We start from the raw sequence: 17,592 nt of genomic DNA on the forward strand, positions 1-17,592 counted from the left end.
TTCTGGGCATATATCCAGACAAAACTCTAAATCAAAAAGATGCATGCACCCCAGTGTTCATAGCAGCACTGTTCACAATAACCAAGACATGGAAACAATCTAAGTGTTCATTAACAGAGGAATGGATAAAAATATGGTATATACAACATTCAATATAGACATATACATATTGTATATTCATATACAATATGGTATATATACAATGGAATATTAGTTAAAATAAAGAATGAAATACTGTCATTTGCAGCAACATGGATGGACCTAGAGATTATCACATTAAGCAAAGTAAGTCTCCATGGGGTTGCAAAGAGTCAGGCCTGACTGAGCAACTATCACTCACTCAAATTAAGAAAGAGAAAAACAGATACCATATGATATTGCTTATATGTGGAATCTAAAACATGACACAAATGAACATACCTATGAAACAGACTCACAGACATAGAGAAGAGACTTGTGGTTGCCAAGGGGGAGGAGGAGCGGGGGAGGGAAGGATTGAGAGTTTGGGATAAGCAGATGCAAATATTATATATAGGATAAACATCAAGGTTCCAATGTACAGTGCAGGGAACTATATTTAATATCCTGTGATAAACCATAATGAAAAATAATGTGAAAAAGAGTTTATGTATAACTGAGTTAATTTGCTGTACAGCTGTGCAGCAAAAATTAATACAATAGTAATTAATACTATTAATATAATAGTAAACCAACTATACTTCAATTAAGGGAAAAAAAAAAAGCAGCTCACATTTGAGTGGTTGTTTAACCCAGATAAACTCATTCTCACCTCACTGCCCGCCAGGAGGAAATGACCCCACTTTCCAGACGAGGAAACCGAGTCCTCTGAGCTGAGCCTGGCCCGAGCCAGTGGGTAGAGCCTGGATTCCCTTTGATGGTGCCATCCTCCTCCAGGAAGCCCTCCCTGATGGGCCCTGACTCCACAGGGCTGCGATCCTTTAGCTGCTGCAGAGCCCGGGACACAAGAGTTGCTTATAAAGGCGAGGTAACCATGCTTTGTGGGTGCTCTCACCCCCCGCAACCCTCTTTTCCAAGGCTGAGAGACAGAAAGCAACGTTCCCAGGGTCACTGTGGCAGGCCTGGCAATGATTCTATGTTGGTGGGGGTGGGGCCACCCCTCCACCAATGCCTGGCCCTGCTCTGAGGTAGGGGTGTGCTCCCCCCAGGGACCTCAGGCCAGCCCTCCTCCCCCTCCCACAGCAGGCCGAGGAGCTGATTGGCCCACAACACAGCCTCCAGCCACCTGCTGCTGTCTGTCTGGGGCCACCCTACCCGCGCTCCATGCTGTCCACCAGGCCCAGCGTGGCGACTGTGGGTAAGAGGGGCACAAGGAGGCCTGGGAAGATATGGGGGGGGTTCCCCAGGATCTGGGAGGGCACCCCTGAGATCCACGGGGGTGTCCTCGACTCCAGCGGCTGCCCCCACACACCCCTAGGGGCACTCCCCACCCATAGGTCTCCCCCACCGACTGCTCTGGCCCCAGGGAAGGGTCCCCTTTCTGCCCAGGGATGGGTCACCCTAACACTGGTGCCAGGGACACCGGGGATTCCAAAAAACAGGGCTGTGGGAGCCAACGGATGGGGTTTGGCTCCAGTTCTGCACAACCTCTGGTCCACAGCTCCACCTTCAGCCTGTTTCTTCATCTGCCCTATGGGGATGGCATAGAGGAGGCAGGGACCCCAGGGTTGGGGGTGGGAGGCCCGGAACCCCCTCCCCCTGCCTGTCATGGCCAGAGTCAGGCTGGTCCTGGCTGCTGGGACTTGAGCTCCAACACCCACGGGGTCTGGAAGGAGGCTAGGTGCCAGGAATGAGGGGTAAGGATGACCCAGAGGGAGACCCCAGGGGAACAAGGGCCTAGGAGGGGCTGGGCCCCTAGCCGGCCTGCCCTGCTGGCCTTGGGCACCGGATAAAAATAGTCCCTGGTCTCAGAGAACATGAGCTGACCCTGGGGCCAAGGGTTCCGGTTTAGGCTCTGTGCTCGCTTCTGTGTGACCATGGGCAGGACCCAGCCTGCTCTGGGCCCCAGCGGTCTCTGCTGTGTGCACAGGAATACTGGAGCCCGTAGAGGTTGGCCTATCCAGAGGGGTCCCAAGACAGACCTGGGGGGATGTCAAGGAGAGTGCCTGCTGGAGGGCTGTCGGGCCATGTCCTGTGCAAGTGTGAAGTTACCAGGGAAGGTGGCTCCAGGCAAAGGGACAAGCCAGGGTGGTGGTGTGCGGAGGCAAGGAGCTCCCTTCTCCAAGAGGCAAGCCCAGGCCCATAGCAGGGGCTCAGGCTGCCTCTTCCCCCCTCCCCTTAGCCTGACTCTGGGCCTGCTGCTGCTCAGCCATCTCCATGGCAACCAGGGCCATGGAGGAGCTGGATGGAGGCCTGGGCAGCTGTCAAGTGGATGAGGACCTCTCTGCACTGGCTGACCCTTGTCCCAGCCGGCCTCAGGAGGACAGTGTGCGAGGTACCGGAGAAGGTGCCGGGGGAGGAAGCCCACACCCCCATCCTCCTTCTGAGTCAGGTGGCCCACCTTCAGAAACCAGGACTTGGACTTCCACAGTGGACTGGCTTAAACCATGCTCCTTGTTTCCAACCTCTGTGCCCATTAGTGTCCTGGGGGATTGGGGGGGGGGTTGTAAAGATCCCAGAAAACACAGATGCTGGGCCACACAGGTCAGGGTTTGGATCCTGGCTTGCCAGTGACCTGCTGTGTGCTTTTGTGCAAGGCTGTCTCTGGGTCTGTCTACTTTCTAACCTGTAAACTGGGGGATCTCCTGTCCCCAGCCCCTCACCCAGCAGAACCCAACAGAAAGTGGGATCTGGGGGTCCCCACGACTTTGACTCTCCCCTCTTTTTCCACCAACAGCAACATCCAGGTTGGCTGACTCCAGCAGCCGGTCCCATGTGAGTTAGCGGGGGTGGGGGTGGGGGTCCTCCCTCTGGGTTTCAGCCCAAGGTGCTCCTGGAGTAGGGAGGTGCTGGCTTAAAAGGGTGGGTTTCTGCAGCCCCTGGGAAGGTTCAGTCTCCCTTAGAAGGAACATCCAGGATGACACGTGTCCCCACAGGATTCTCAGGAGCGGGTGACTGAGGGCAGCCCCACAGGCAGTGTGGACACCAAGCCCAAGAAGATGGAAAAGGAGCCTGTGTCCAAAGTGACCTCAGGAGCAGGGAAGGAGAAGCTGAAAGCAGGAGCAAGTGGGTTTGCAGGAGGCAGGGGTGAGGTGGGGGGATGGGTATGGACCAGCATGGGAGGGGAGGGTGGGTCTTTGGATCTGGGAGGATAGCCAGCATGGGGCTCCCGGCTGAGCGGTTTCCCGGCTGAAACTGAAAGGGCTGTGAGTCTCCGCTAATTCATGATAACACCAGCTTAGTTGCCACTAAGCTTCAGCTAATTATCTTCTGGAAAATTCTCTGCATCCCAGTGAAGCTGCCAAGCCGGCAGGGCTTAGTTTCTCAGCCCAGGGCCGCACAGCCGGGCAGAGCAGAGCTGACTTTAGCCGCAGGTCTGCCCCTTGCTGCCCCAGAACCCAGACAGCATTTGCTCCTGCAGCCCCCCGGAGCCCCGCACGGAAGAAGGCACAGACCGCATCGCCCCCGCAGCCGCCGCCGCCGCCGGCCCTGAGCGACGAGCTGCCCTGGGGAGACTTGACGCTCAACAAGTGCCTGGTGCTCGCCTCGCTCGTGGCGCTGCTGGGCTCCGCCTTCCAGCTGTGCCGCGGTGAGCCTCACACTTGGCTACTCCTTCCCGGAAGCACGGACACCCGACAGGGCGGGTCTGTGCGCCCCGACCCTAGGCGGTGCGCAGGCCGCCTGGATCTTGTAAGGGGTTCCTGGCGGCCCCCTGCACTTCTTGCTGGGCAGCGGACCTTGTGCACCCCCATGGTCCCGTAGGAGTCCCTCTATCCGGTACCGGTTCTGAGATCCCTCCATCCCCTTCTCCAACAGACCTTACAGGGAACTGCCTTCTCCCCCACCCTAGTAGGGACCTTGATGAACCTGCCTCACCACCCCATACCCTGGGCCTTGCATGCCCAGGAAGTGCCGTGTACACCCCCATTTCACAGTGTGTGGCTTTTCCTGTATGCTTCAGTGCTCCCATGGCCCTCAGAGAAACTGGAGCATTCTGGCACACCCTGAATGAGGGAGGTTTGAAGAGAAGCAGCAGTGGAGACCCGGAACCCCTTCCCAGGGCTGGAAGGGACCCAGCCTAGCCTCAGTGTACCCGGGTGGAAAGGGCTGGGTCCCCTTGCCTGTCCCCAGGAGGGGGGCTCTAGGGGATGGATGGTGTGCTGTGGTTCTCACTCCCGACTCCTGCCCCAGGCTGACTCGCATCCCCTCCTGTCCCCTCCCAGAGGCTGTGGCTAGGGATGTAGAAGCCCCCGCGCCTGTCCCTGAGTCGTGGGCCTCGTCAAGCTCGTCACCCAAGGGGCCAGCGTCAACCCTGGTAAGCTCTTCCTCAGTGGGCTCCTCACTGGGGGAACGGGCTTAAGCCATGGAATTGTGGCTGATCCCACCACCCTGCACTTGTCTGCATAACAGCCAAAGCCTGAGGCCTGGGCCCCCTCAGTGAGGCAGCCCGAGCCCCCCTCGAAGTTAGAGGAAAGGGTCCAGATTCCTAGGAGTGAAGAGGCTGCAGAGAAGGACGAATGGGAATCTGAAGAAGCTGCTGATGGGGAGCATGTGCCCCTCGCCGGCCGAGGGCCCAAGGAGAAGCTGAAGAAGGAGAAGCCTCGGAAGGAGAGGCCCGGGAAGGAGAAGCCACAGAAGGAGGAGAGGCCGAGAAAGGAGAAGCCACGGAAAGAGGAGAAGCCACGTGGTGCCAGGGAGCCCCAGGGGGCCCTACCGCGACGCTGGGAGGCCCGCGAAGGGGGCCATCGACCTTGGGGGCGAGACTCCGGAGCCCCAGAGGATAGGAAGAGGCAGGCCTGGGTCTCCCTGCGGCGCCCCGATGAGGAGGACCGGCCTCTGGGCCGCCAGAAGCGCCGTGCCGGCAAAGGCCGGGACTGAGTGAGACCGGGGTCGTGCGCGTGAGTTTCTGAATATCTGCTCTAGGTCCCTGCGGTTCCAGCTAAATAAACCAAGTGCTGCGGCCCCCTCATCGTCTGTTCCTTCTCACCAGGACCCCAGAACCTGCCCGGGGCCTGCGTGACGCGGATAAGGAGCTTTGGGTGGGGGGTGGAGGGAGGACGGAGGCGCAAGGCAACAGGTGAAGACGGCGAGGACTGCGGGAAGGAGGCCCCCGCCTGTCCCCAAACATGCACAGAAACCCCAACCGTGTGCCTTCCCGTGTTTAATGGGGCAATGACGGGGTCCGAATAAATACGGGCCGGGGCAGCACGAGGAGCACGGCGCGAGGTCACCGGCAGCCGCATTCGGTGGCCACCATGTTTGGGACGTGGTGCGCACTGATGCGCTCCTCGGACAGGCTGATGAGGAGCTTGCCGGTGTAGGCTGTGGGCACACAGCAGGGCGGGCGCGCCAGGGTGGCGCCGCGGGCCTGCATCTTTAGCAGCAGCACCACGTGGTTGCCGTAGCGCGGGTTGCGGTCCGACTGAGGCCAGCCGCAGGCCCCCTGGCAGTTGTTGGCCTGGTATGTCTCGGGGATGAGCACCGAGCGCTCGGCCCGCAGGTCTACGCTCAGCTCACGCAGAGCGCACGGCCCGTCTGCAGCCGCGGCCCCGGCGCTGCGCTGCGCCCGTGCAGAGCCGCTCCGCTCCCGCCCGCGCCACTCAGCGCGCAGGCCCTGCAGCGCTTTGAGCAGCAGCAGCGCGCGCAGCGGGCCGCCGGGGCCGTCTGGGTTTCCCGGGCACAGTGCCAGCAGGCGCGCCAGCAGCGGTGGGGCAGCTGGAGGCAGCCCCGGGAGGGCACGCAGCTCGGCGGCCACCGCCTGAAGCTCGGCAGCCACCCGGCGCGCTAGTCCCGCGGCCCACAGAGGGGACTTGGGACCTTGCGGCGTTGCGGGGACCCCGGTGGTGGCTGCCGTCGGCGGCAGCAGCAGCAACAGCGGCTCCTCGCCGTCCAGCAGGCGCTCCAGGGCCGCGGGGTCCGACAGGTTGACCTGGCCCTGCGGGAAACCAGCCAGTGCGCCCGGGTCCAAGGCCAGCCGCGGTGGCGAGGCTCGGGCCGGGGGTCCCCGCAGCGCGCGCACCAGGCGCGTGAGAGTCTCCAGGAAGGGATCAGCGCTGGGCGGTGCCTCCTCTGGCTCCGGGGAAGCCCTGGACAGCAGAGTCGGAGGTCGTGAGGGCGCAAGGCTGCGGTGCCCACACTCCCCGCATCCCCAGGTCTGAGCCTACGCGCACCTGGGCTGCGGGAAGGGCACCAAGTCCAGCCGACCGTGCGCGGGCATCGGTGCCGAAGACCGGGCCGGCAGCAAGAGTAACAGGGCTGGGGTCTTTCGTGTGAAGCAGCGGGAGTCCGCACCGAACAGCAGCGCCTGCAGCTGGGCAGTGCTCAGGAGCGCACCTGAGAGGGGAGGCGCGTGCGCCGTGGGTTCAGTGGCCGGAGGTGGGGTGGGGTCTGTGGGTCGAGGGCAGCCACCCAGTCGGGTCCCTGTCCAGGCAAAGCCTACCATTTCCACGGCGCCGCAGGGTAAGGGCTAACCCAGGCCGGCGCCAGGCCCCCTCCGGGTGGTCCACGACCAAGGCCAGGAAGTCCGAGTCCGCGGTCAGGCAGAGGCTCTGCGGGCGGACACAGGAGTTCAGCCAGGTTGGGGGGCGGGCATGGATGCCAACCCTGCTCTGCCTGCTGCCCTTAACATCCCTTCAAGGTCCAGCCTGGGCACTTGTGGCCTTTCGTGAGACCAAGTTAAAAACAATACAAACCCAAACCCATAATCCCCCCCTTGCTCTGTGGGGGGTCCTGGGGGGCCTGAGAGAGCCACATTCCACTCCCTGGTACCTGGGTGCCAGGTAGCCCAGCCCCGGTGACAGTGACCTCCAGGCCAGGCCCTGGGTACACCACCAGCAGCGCCAGCTCTGGGGGGCTGGCTCCTCCAGGCGGAGGCTCCTGGAACCTCAGCAAGGGTGTTGGCTCCCACGTCACTGCGGCCGGGACAAGGGAAGAAGGGAGACACCTGAGCCACGGAAGCCCGAGCCCCTCCCTCAAGCCTGTCCCCTCCATAGGAGGGAGACCCCACCCCAACTGAAGCCTGGGGGAACCTGGTGAGAGAGGTTTGACGCTGGTTCCTGGCTTCCCTGGGGCAGGAGTGGCCTAGAAGTGATGGATGGGGTGGGCGGTGGGGCTGCCACCTGTGTTTCCTGAGCCCTTGGGGGTTCTAGGCTGGAGAGCTCCTGGGGGATTTCTGGTAGTGGGTCTGAGGACAGTGGCCCCTTGGAACAGGAACCTCTTGCTACCCAGTATGGAAGGAGAGGCACTCCTCTGCTGGACCATCAGGCTGCACTGATCTGCCTCCCTCCTCCACCCCCCACCGTGTAGCTCCCAGGTAGGTGAACAAGGTGTTAGCCCCCACACCTGCCTCCCCCAGGCACTGCATGGGGAGAGGGGTGGCTGGGAGCTGGAGAACTTCTGGCCCCGAACAAGCAAAGATACAGTGACCCACCTCTGGCCATTAGCTTCCACTTCCTGAGACTGGGGAGGGGTCTGGGCTGGGGGCTCTGCAGTCACCTGGTCTTGGGAGGAGGGCACTAGAGCCTGGCCTCCCACCCCAGCCCCAACACATACCTTCCTCCAGGTGCAGGACCACCAGCCACCGCCCCCCGGGCTCCCCCAGCCATGCCTGCAGCCGCTGCAGGTGGGGCAGCACAGGCTGCCCGTTGCCAGCGGGGCACACTGCGAAGGTGGTCAAGTCACTCAGGCCCCAGTGGGTGCGCCGCACAGCCTCCAGGAAGGCCTGCTCGTAGCTGCTCAGGACCCCCACCACCCGCAGGGGGGCCCTGCTCCCGTTGCCACTCCCATGCAGGGTCACCAGGCACAGGGGGTCCAGAGGGCTGCCTGGCAGCCAGAGACTGGAGAGTGGCCAGTCCCAGGCTTGCTGAAAGATGAGTGCCCCGCTGCCTGTGGCCTGCTCCCTGGGCAAGGCTGAGGTGCTGAAGACTTCTTCCCTGGGGGTCCCTGGCCTCAGCAGAGCCCCCATGGCCGACAGCACCAGGGCCAGAGAGAGAGATGGACCGGGCATCCTGGGAGCTTCCAGGGGCTGGGCTGCCCTACTTTATAAGAGGGAGCAGAGCTGTTTGTGGTGCAGGGCGGTCCCTATCTCCTCCTGGGACATGACCTTGAAGGCTGGTGCCTGCTGTGAGCCTGGGAGGCCTATGGCCTTCTCAAAGCCCCTTCTGTTCCAACGTGCCTGCCTATCTCCTGAGCAGCGATACAGTGTGTGTGGCCTGTGACCCATTTGTCAGACTGTCCTTGACAAATCTTCCCCCTCCCCAGAGCAGGAATGTGAGCAGGAGTGCATGGCCCAGACAGCCAGGCGATCAACAGCCTGGGGGTGTGGGAGGGCGAGGTGTGGAGCCCCTGCCCCAGGAGGATTCAGGTGCCAGCCCCAAGGGGGATGACACTTCACACCGGGTAGGCGGGTCTGGCCCCCAGTGACCCCACGTGCTTGCTCACCCTACCTCTGAGGCCCACAGAGACCCCCAAGGAGAGTGAACAGCCTTCTTCACTCTGCTGTTTTCCCAGAGAACCATCCCACACTCTGCTGGCCCACAGGGTCTGTCCTCACCCAAGGGTCTCTAGGGCACAGAGACACCAGGGGCTACCCACTGTGGTGCAGGTGGGACCCTGACACCCCCTTATGGTAGTGGAAAGCAGCCGCGTGTGTTCACCCACAGCAAGCAGGTGCTGACCGCCCACAGGTTGACACAGCAGTCCAGTTCAGGGTCAGCAGACTCTTTAATGGGGACACCTAGCCCAGTACAAAAAAACTCTACTCTGAGGGCAAAACCCAGGAAAACCAAACCAGACTTGCTAGGATAGGGGTGGCTTTTCAGTTGGTGGGGGGAGGGGGAGGAATGTTCCCAGGGCCTTCGGAGGGTAGTGGGGGCCTCAGCATCGGGGGCATGGGTGTTGGGGGATGCACCCCAGGATTTGAGGGGTGCACCCCAGGTGGCTGGGGATGGACCCCAGGAGCTGGAGGATGGACCCCAGGAGGAGGGGGGTGGACCCCAGGAGGCTGGGGGTGGATCCCAGGGGCTGGTGGGTGGACCCCGGGAGCTGGTGGGTGGACCCCTGGAGCCTGGGGGTGAACTGCAGGAGTTGGGTGCACCCCCGGAGCCTGGGGGTGAACTGCAGGAGCTGGTGGGTGCACCACTGGTGCCTGGGGGTGAACGCCAGCAGATGGGGGAGGATGGACCCCTGGGGCTGGAGGGTGGACTCCCGGAGCAGGAGGGTGGACTCCTGGGGCTGGAGGGTGGACCCCTGGAGCTGGGGGGTGGACCCCAGATGCTGGTGGGTGAACCACTGGTGCTGGGGGGTGGACCCCAGGAGCTGGGGGATGCACCCCAGAGGCTGGTGGGTGGACCACTGGTGCTGGTGGATGGACCCCAGGAGCTGGTGGGGGCAGCTGAGGAGGGCCTGGGGGTCCTGAGGGTGCAGGCCCGCTGGGCGGCATCGGTGGCAGGGGCAGGCCTCCTGGTGGGGGCGGGGGCAGCGACTCTGGTAGTGGCGGGCGAGGGGGCAGGCCATTCATCAGTGGGGGTGGGGGCCGTTTCACCCCAGGAGGCCCAGCGGGAAGGCTTGGTGGGGCTGGCGGCTTCTCCATCTTGAAGTGAAACTGGAGGAAAAACTGGACAGACAGAAGAACTGAGCAGGGTCCTAGAGGCCTTGGGTTGGGAGAAGGATGGGGAACTGCGTGGACATGGAGTGACTCACTTGCTTGGTTTCCCGGTTCCAGTGAGTCCAGAACTTGCCTTCAGCCTTGTCTATTTCCCTGCTTGGCACCTGTGTGGGGTAGAGGGGCAGAGACAGGCCCTCAGGACCATGAGATGGCCTGGCCCAGGAGGCCCTTCTGTGAGGGAACAGGGTCTGATGTGGGGGTGACAGCTGACATTCTTGCTCCACTGCTTAGCAGCCCTGCTACCCAGGAAAGCTGCAATCTACCCTGTCTCGTCAACATTATCTGATGATAGGACGAGGTCACAGAGTCCCAGTACAGCCTGGTAACAGGGCCACCTCACTGCTGGGGCCACGCCAGGGTCTCTGATTCACGGTGGACACCCAACCCCTGCCCTCGCTCTGCATCATCTTCTGACAACCCTCAGGAGGCAAGGGCACAGAGGGGGCACCTGGTGTGGGCCGGGGCCAGCTGCTTGGATGGAGCAGACCCTGCAGGACCCTCCGGGGTCCCAGCGAACTACCTTGAAGGCGATGGTCTCATAGGGCTCAGCAGCCATGAGTAGGTACTGCCAGCGCCGGTCTGGGGGCTCGATCCTCTGCTCGTAGGCAGACATGAAGCGGTGTCGGGGCATGATGCCCTCGGCAATCTCGGGGTAGTCGATCTGCAGGGACATGACCAGTGACAGCACTGCCTCTCAGGGGCCTCTCCCCTCAGGACAAAGGGTTCCCGGCCTGTGCTCACCTGGAAAAGGAGGCTCTGCTGGCCCATCTCTGTATCCCTCTGCTTGGTTACTGCAATACAGGAAGATGTCAGGTCCAGTAATGGGGTCCTAGGACTGGCCTAATGTCACCCATGAATGGGAGAGCTGGCTTGGCAGGTGGGGGGGAAGTCACCCTGCTGGGCAACTAGCAGTTATCGGCCCAAGGGTGGGAGGGCTGTGCCCCAGGTGCCACCTGCCTGATATCACTTGGGTGAGGGCAGAGGCTGGGCTCCCCACTGCCCATCCCCCTTCACCAGACCTTCTGGGAGCAGGTGCCCATCACTTTCTAGCTCTGTGGCTTTGGGCTGCTCTCCACACAGCTCTGGGGCCCTTCATATGCCCCTCAGGCACTTAGTGTCTCCCTGCCACACTCAGGAAGAGGCCAGATGACCCAGACTGACCAAAAGGCCTGTGGTGGCCTCTCTGGGGGTAGTGCCATCCTCGCCCTGGCTCACCAAGCCCTACCACTTGAAGGCCCTCCACTCCAGGGCGTTCCCGAGCCATATCTTGTCTGAAACGCCAGCCATACACAGGGTATGCCCACTTCAGCAAGAACACCTGCAAGGAGGCCTGCCTTCCCCTCCTCCTTAGCAACCTGATCCTCTGCAGCTGCTGGCCCTTTCCCTTACTCTCTCTCCAGGTGAAAAGGCGCCAGCACTCAGTTCTAAGATCAGAGGAAAGGACTACACTAGGGCCTGCAGACCCCTCCCACCCACGCACCCACCTCTGCTAAGAGTATAAAGAGCAGAGAAGATACTATGGCCCCCGCCCTCAGGGCAGGAAGCCTCTAACGGAAGCTGAGGCCACTGGTGAAGCTGGGGGTGGGTGAGGGACTGCCCGCCAAGGCCATCGACAGTTACCTTTGTAGCCCGGGCGGCCGATCTTCACAAACTTCTTCACTTCTACCTTGACCTTCTCCGGTGCTGGCTGGGCGGGGGCCTCCTTGGCCTCCTTGGCCGCTCGCCGGGCCCTGCAGGCGGGACGGACACAGTGTTGAGGCCCCTCCTCACAGGCCATCAAGGCCACAGCCCCAGACGCCAGGAGCGCCCCATCCCCAGCCGACCTTGGAGATGTGAGGTGAGGGGGACAGCAGGCATGGGAAGGGGTGCCAGGTACTTACAAGTTGGTCTGATGTTTCTTCCCCTGGGTGTGCGCGAGGTAACTCCCCTGGAACACAAGAGGAACATGCATGAGGACACGGTGAGTGGGTGGGGCTCGTGTCCCCACCTGGGCCCGCCTCCACCCACAGGGCTCAGCGCTGACAGGGGCCTGATGGCTACTGAACACACGAGCTCTCATGGGTATGCACACAGGGGGACGAGACGCTCAAAAGCCAGAGATGATGAGAGTCTCGGGCGGGGGGACACAGCAGTCTTGTGGCTGCCAGGATGTGGGTAGGGCCAGTGGATACTGCTGCGGAGTGGTGGGGACACATGGAATAAACATGCCCTTTGATTCCACCTCAATGATGTCCCAAGACAAAGACACGTGTATCAGCAGTTTCCAACTGGAGGCTTTTATGACCCCCAGGGACCCTGTGTTCAGGATACTCCCCCACAGAGAAAGGGGAGCCCCAAAACCACAGGGAGATGCTCCCGTATGAGACTATTCAGCTCGGTGCAGCCGTCTGGAGCTGCGAACCAACCGGACAGAAAGTGAGTCCTCCACACACAGAAAAGGACAGGGAGGACCTGCTTATGGCAAAGGGCAGGAACCCAATGCAAGCAAGCATTAGACTGACACTTGCTTAAAGTCTCAAACTAGAAGCCACGCCTTCCAGACCTCCCGCCCTATGTGGACATCCTGGACATCCCCACATTTGCAGATGCACGTCTGTTATATCAGAGCCACTGATGTTACAGGAAACGGAGATGGAGGCAGGGACCCCACGGTGGCTGTCCCAGTGCTGTGCAGGGCGGAGACTGGGCATAGCAGGGCTCTAAAGCCAGTGCCTCCCTGAGGAAGACGCACCTCATTGTTGTGCAGCGTCAGGCACAGCTTGCACTCATAGGAGCCCAGGTGGTTCTTCATGAAGTAGGGGTCCTGCAGAAGAAACACATCCATCAGGCAGTGGGGGAGATGCTCAGGGATGGAGGACAAGCTGGAGCCCCAAGCCAGCACCACCACCCCGGGGATCCCACAGGGTCCACTGCACAGGGCTGGGGCTGGGGCTGACTGCCCGCCTCTGCAGCAAGCCCCAGAGAGGGGTCCCCTGGAAGCCCCCAGCCCCACATTGGCGGCAGCCTGGGGTCTAGGAAGAGGCAGAACTGAAGGTGCACTGCTGATCCTCCATCTCCCCAGCCGGGACACGGCTCCTTGTGCTGCAGCACAAGCTGGATGCGGGCAGAGGAGAGAAGCAGGCGGGCCAACCCCAGGCCTAGGGAGACCGCGGTCTGGAGGGCGCTGAGCTGCTGCTTCAGGGTGGGCAGGTGGGTGCACACCTTATTGATGTCAATGGTTTCTAGAGCCAGCTGTCGCAGACGTTCCCGGCGGTCCCGGTTGCTCTCGGAAGAGGAGGCCACACCCCCGCTCCCGGTCTTGCCCCCGGGGCGATGCTGGAAGTCCATGGTGAGACCCTGGGCACTCTGTCAGACCAGGGGAGAAACCTGCGGAAGCCAAGGGGCAGCTGGTGAGACTATGTGTAAGATCTCACCCTCCTGGCCTGGCCTCACCTCCCCACTCTCACCGCCCTAGCCCTGGCTTCACCACCTGTCTTCCAATGGCTGAGGGCCCATGCTGGGCCAGGCACATGGGGATGAGGAAGGAGAAACAGGAGAAATGAGGCATCTCCAGGTGACAGTGGGGGTGGACCGGAAAGGAAGGTCTCTTTGAGGAGTGCAAAGGCCCAGGGACCCGAAACAGCAACAGAGAAGAGGAGGCTGAGTTCTCGCTAATTAGTCCCATCTCCTCTAAGCAGCCTTCCCAAACTGCCCAGGCCCACATTGCTCAGTCCCTCCTCTGAATCCCTTTTCTGCTTGTCTACACTTCCTTCCCGCAACCTAAACTCTACTGCTCTGATTCAGCAGTACGTTTGCTGGAACAAAGAACACATCCATCTACCTGCCCGCCCCCAACCCCTACTGCCTAACACAAGAGACAGTCACAGCTCGTTTGCAGTGGAAGCAACTCTTCCAGGCCCTTGATTCTCCTCCATACCCATCAAGCTGTCCAACTGCCATTTCCTATTGTCTCCCATACTCCTCCAGGTTCAGTTCAGATTCAACCTCAGGTACCTTCCTCTCATCCTACATTCTCTTCACTGTCAATGCTGGCCCCAGGCCCCTGGTTTAAACCCACAGTATCTTGACTCTGTTAGGGTAAGCTCACAGGGCTGGGGCCCAGGAGTGTGAACCCCCAAGGATGCACCTGTCCAGCTCCCTGGGGTGCTGGACACGTCATCTCATACAGCAGAGGGGACTCTGCAGGTGGGATTAAGTTAGGTCCCTGAGATGGATACGACCCTGGATTCCCCAGGGGGGCCCAGTGTCATCATAGGGTCCTTATAAGAGGAAGGGGGAGGGTCAGAGGCAGACACAGGAGACGCTGCTCTGCTGGCTGTGAGCCAGGGATGCGGTGCCTCTAGAAGCTGGAAAGCACATGTCTTTCAGCAGGAGCTGGTGCTCCCCTGAAGCCTCCAGAGGGAATAAAACCCAGCGAGACTAGTGCTGAGTTTCTGACCACATAGATGCAGCGCAAACTCATGTCATGTAAACCACTGGTGGTTTCCTGCACCAGCCAGCTGTGCCACTGACTTGCCCTACTACTTGATGAGTTTATGAAAACCTCACGTCGGATAACCAGCAGGGTTGACCTAGCTGGCTGCAGAATCACCACAAGGCCACCCAGAGCCGTCAACTGTAATGGCAAAATACTAACAGAGCCAAGAGTTCCAGTCAGTTTGGGGACAGCCAGTTCCTTCGTAAGCAGCCAGAAGAACATGCCATGGTGTCGTGAAAGCCTGCAAGGAGAATCTGACCAACTAAGGAAACCCAAACGCAGACAGATACTTAATCACTCACCAGCCTACCTGTCAGAGTCTCAGAGAGGCTGGGCTAAGGCCAGGTCTATCGGTGCCTGCCCGTTGAGCAGCAGACTCCACGCCGCACCCCCCCCCCCACAACCTGGCCTGTGTCCAGCAGGCAGGAGACCCAGCTAGAGTCCCCAGCCCAGAGGACAGGGGAGGTCAGGAGTTTTTTCTGGGGAGAGAGCACCAGAGACAGTATTCTCAGACACAAAAAGTTAGGGGCTCTGCATCCCCCAAACCCCAGCACTTTTCCAGGTCCCCTGAGCTCACTACAGAAGCACTGCTCTCCACGCAGAAAAGTGAAGTTGCTCAGTCGTGTCCGACTCTTTGTGACCCCTTGGACTGTAGCCTATCAGGGTCCTCTGTCCATGGGATTTTCCAGGCAAGAGTGCTGGAGTGGATTGCCATCTCCTTCTTCAGGGGATCTTCCCGACCCAGGAATCAAATCTAGGTCTCCTGCATTGCAGGCAGATGCTTTACCATCTGAGCCACCAGGGAAGCTCCACGCAGAACTGATGTCTAAACAGACGTGAAGAAATGCATGTATTGGGGAAAAAGGAAACTCAGTGAAAAGCTCAACATAAGATGATAACATCCTCTTGGACGATGGGCGATGTTCCCACAGCTTGAAACTAGAACAGGATGCCACAGGTTAGCATGGCCAGTTAAACACCAGACAAACCCTTTAAGCAAAGATGCGATGAGCCTAACAACACACTGAATGTGAGCGCCTGAAGATAAGAGTCAAAGCTATCATAAAGAAGAACAGAAAAATAAACAATAGCAAAATAACAAGATAACAGCAGGCAAAGCAAGAACCTAGAAATTTTGGACTGAGAACAAAACATGGCCACACCACTATATTTAATACAGATATAACCTATAGGAACCTACTGTATACAGAACACAGAAAACTCTGCTCAGTGCTCTATAATGACCTGTACAGGGAAACAAAGTGAAAAACAATGGGTCTGTATATACATATAACTGATTCACTTCGCTGTACACCTGAAGCACAACACTGTTAGTCAACTACAGTCCAAATACAAAACAAAAACTAGAAAAGAAAAACAAAAAACATGGAGAGTATTATCAAAGAAACAACCCCCCAAAATAAAAAACTCTCCAATAAATAGACCATGAAGTTTTATGGCACTAAAACTTAAAAAAAGTTTTTAGTAGATGGAAAAGTCAGCAACAAGAGGTCAGAAACCAGGATGAGATGAGAGCCTTCAGAACAGCAGGAACACGTAAGGCAGGGCAAGGCTTTTCCCAGTTCCCTTCAGGGGCTTTCAATCTAGAACTTTACACCCACACTTCTGACTGTGAGGATGGATAAAGCCACTTTCAGCAAACCGAGGGCTCAAACTGAACAAATGAGTCGACTTCTTCAAAACCTACCTGAAGAGCTCTGATGGAAAAAAAGAGGAAGACAGTGAGACTGAAAACAGAAACCAGCCCATGGGAGCCTTGACAGAAGGTTCTAGGACAGCTACTCAGCTGCCGGGTGGAGCTCCAGTCCTGAGTGGAACAGGAGGATGCCAGCGCTGAAAGGGAAGTTTGCAGGCAGGAAAGGAAAAAAAGACGTCCATTGTTTCAACCCGTAGGAAACTACAACTTGGAAAGACTTGTATGCTTGGAAAGACTGACGGTGAAAGAAGGGGGCGGCAGAGGATGGGATGGTTGGAGGGCATCACTGACTCAATGGACATAATTTAAGTGTAGTCGCTCAGTCGTGTTCGACTATTTGCGACCCCATGGACTGTAGCCCACCAGGCTCCTCTGTCCAGGCAAGAATACTGGAGTGGGTTGCCATTTCTTTCTCCAGGGGATCTTCCCGACCCAGGGATCGAACCTGGGTCTTCCGCATCACAGGCAAATGCTTTACCCTCTGAGCCACCAGGGAAGCCCCAATGGACATAAGCTTGAGCAAACTCTGGGAGATGGTGAAGGACAGCGAAGTCTGACGTGCTGCAGCCCATGGGGTCAGTCAGACGCGACTGAAAAACAAGGCGTGTGAAATGACGATGCTTCGAAAGAAAAATTAATAGCCAGAAAAGAAAATGAGACGAATAGGAAAAATGAAGAAATGAAAGAGCTCTGGGGGGAGGGTTAAGAGGAGAATAGTACCCCCAAAAAGTAGCACGGCTCAACACAGTACCTGCCTGAGCAGCGAACGCTATTTTCAGCCCTAGAAAATAAGATTGACGATCTAAAGCTCAGGATAACCACATCCATGGTATGAAGGATGAGGCTGCAGCGGGTGAGGGGGAGGCAGAAATGAGACCTCAGCAGTCACGGTAGGAAGCTGAGAGACCACTTCTTCACCTGACTCAGGCTATTTACAAGCTCGGGTCGGTCGTACTCAGCTGCCAAAGGGCAGAAGGGAGAAGGGGCCGGGCTCCCAGAGTGACAAGGGGAGAAGTCATTTAAACTCTGGGCTTCGCTCGCTAAACGAGCCTAGCTAACGGGTTCTTGGGCCTCGCACCAAGAGCTCCGCCTCTGGACCTTCCTCACTCCTCGGCGGGCCTGGAACCAGGAGCGCCGTCACCTCCACCTATTACAGGAACCAGATAAGCCCCGGACCACAAAGGCAGCAAACTAACGGACTCAGGGAAAGCGCCCCGGGTCCGTTGCCACCCAACCCCACCCGACCCAACAGGCCTTTGCAGCCGGAGCTCCCTGCGGGAGGGCGGGGGTGATGGGCCGGCCCAGCGCCCGGCTCCCCTCCAAGGAGTCCTCTGGGGCCGCCGCCCTAGTCTCGCACCATTCCTAATCCTCACCCACGATTTCGTCAAATCCACGGGCTCCTCACACACTGCCTTGGTCTATTCAGGCGCCGCAGCCACCGCGACGACCTCGTCCTGCGCACGCGCGCCGATAGCTGAAAAAGCACTTCCGGGAACAGGATGGGCGGGGCCTCCTGCGTGCGCATGCCCGTCCCGCCCAATGGCGCGGGCGAGACGCTTATAGGCTGAAGGAAAGAGGGTAGAGGAGTCCAAACCG

The 17,592-nt window shown here is 59.3% G+C and overlaps 3 protein-coding genes across 4 annotated transcripts; 1 reads left to right on the forward strand and 2 right to left on the reverse strand.

Annotated features, from left to right (window-relative positions):
• The first annotated feature begins 1,222 nt into the window (after nt 1-1,222).
• Nucleotides 1,223-5,104, forward strand: JSRP1 (junctional sarcoplasmic reticulum protein 1). Its single transcript, XM_027547123.1, has 7 exons — nt 1,223-1,336; nt 2,321-2,473; nt 2,876-2,913; nt 3,075-3,204; nt 3,560-3,727; nt 4,362-4,453; nt 4,549-5,104. The coding sequence occupies exons 2-7, from the start codon at nt 2,356-2,358 to the stop codon at nt 5,014-5,016; spliced, it is 1,014 nt and encodes a 337-aa protein (XP_027402924.1). The 5' UTR covers nt 1,223-1,336; nt 2,321-2,355; the 3' UTR covers nt 5,017-5,104.
• A 180-nt stretch (nt 5,105-5,284) lies between these two features.
• On the reverse strand, nt 5,285-8,735 carry AMH (anti-Mullerian hormone). The gene is made up of 5 exons (XM_027547120.1): nt 7,690-8,735; nt 6,907-7,049; nt 6,578-6,686; nt 6,309-6,471; nt 5,285-6,224 (listed from the first exon to the last, which is right to left on the reverse strand). Exons 1-5 carry the CDS (start codon nt 8,141-8,143, stop codon nt 5,366-5,368), a joined length of 1,728 nt encoding a protein of 575 aa, XP_027402921.1. The 5' UTR covers nt 8,144-8,735; the 3' UTR covers nt 5,285-5,365.
• A 105-nt stretch (nt 8,736-8,840) lies between these two features.
• Nucleotides 8,841-17,475, reverse strand: SF3A2 (splicing factor 3a subunit 2). 2 transcript variants are annotated; one of them, XM_027547121.1, is made up of 9 exons: nt 17,370-17,475; nt 13,004-13,168; nt 12,534-12,605; nt 11,683-11,729; nt 11,423-11,532; nt 10,544-10,593; nt 10,323-10,463; nt 9,838-9,906; nt 8,841-9,751 (listed from the first exon to the last, which is right to left on the reverse strand). In XM_027547121.1, the coding sequence occupies exons 2-9, from the start codon at nt 13,127-13,129 to the stop codon at nt 8,954-8,956; spliced, it is 1,413 nt and encodes a 470-aa protein (XP_027402922.1). In that variant the 5' UTR covers nt 13,130-13,168; nt 17,370-17,475; the 3' UTR covers nt 8,841-8,953. The 2 variants fall into 2 exon arrangements, with proteins under 2 accessions (XP_027402922.1, XP_027402923.1); XM_027547122.1 differs by having other exon boundaries at nt 17,354-17,464.
• Nucleotides 17,476-17,592: the final 117 nt, after the last annotated feature.

Source organism: Bos indicus x Bos taurus, chromosome 7 (assembly GCF_003369695.1).
Source record: "Bos indicus x Bos taurus breed Angus x Brahman F1 hybrid chromosome 7, Bos_hybrid_MaternalHap_v2.0, whole genome shotgun sequence".
Taxonomy (NCBI): Eukaryota; Metazoa; Chordata; class Mammalia; order Artiodactyla; family Bovidae; genus Bos; species Bos indicus x Bos taurus.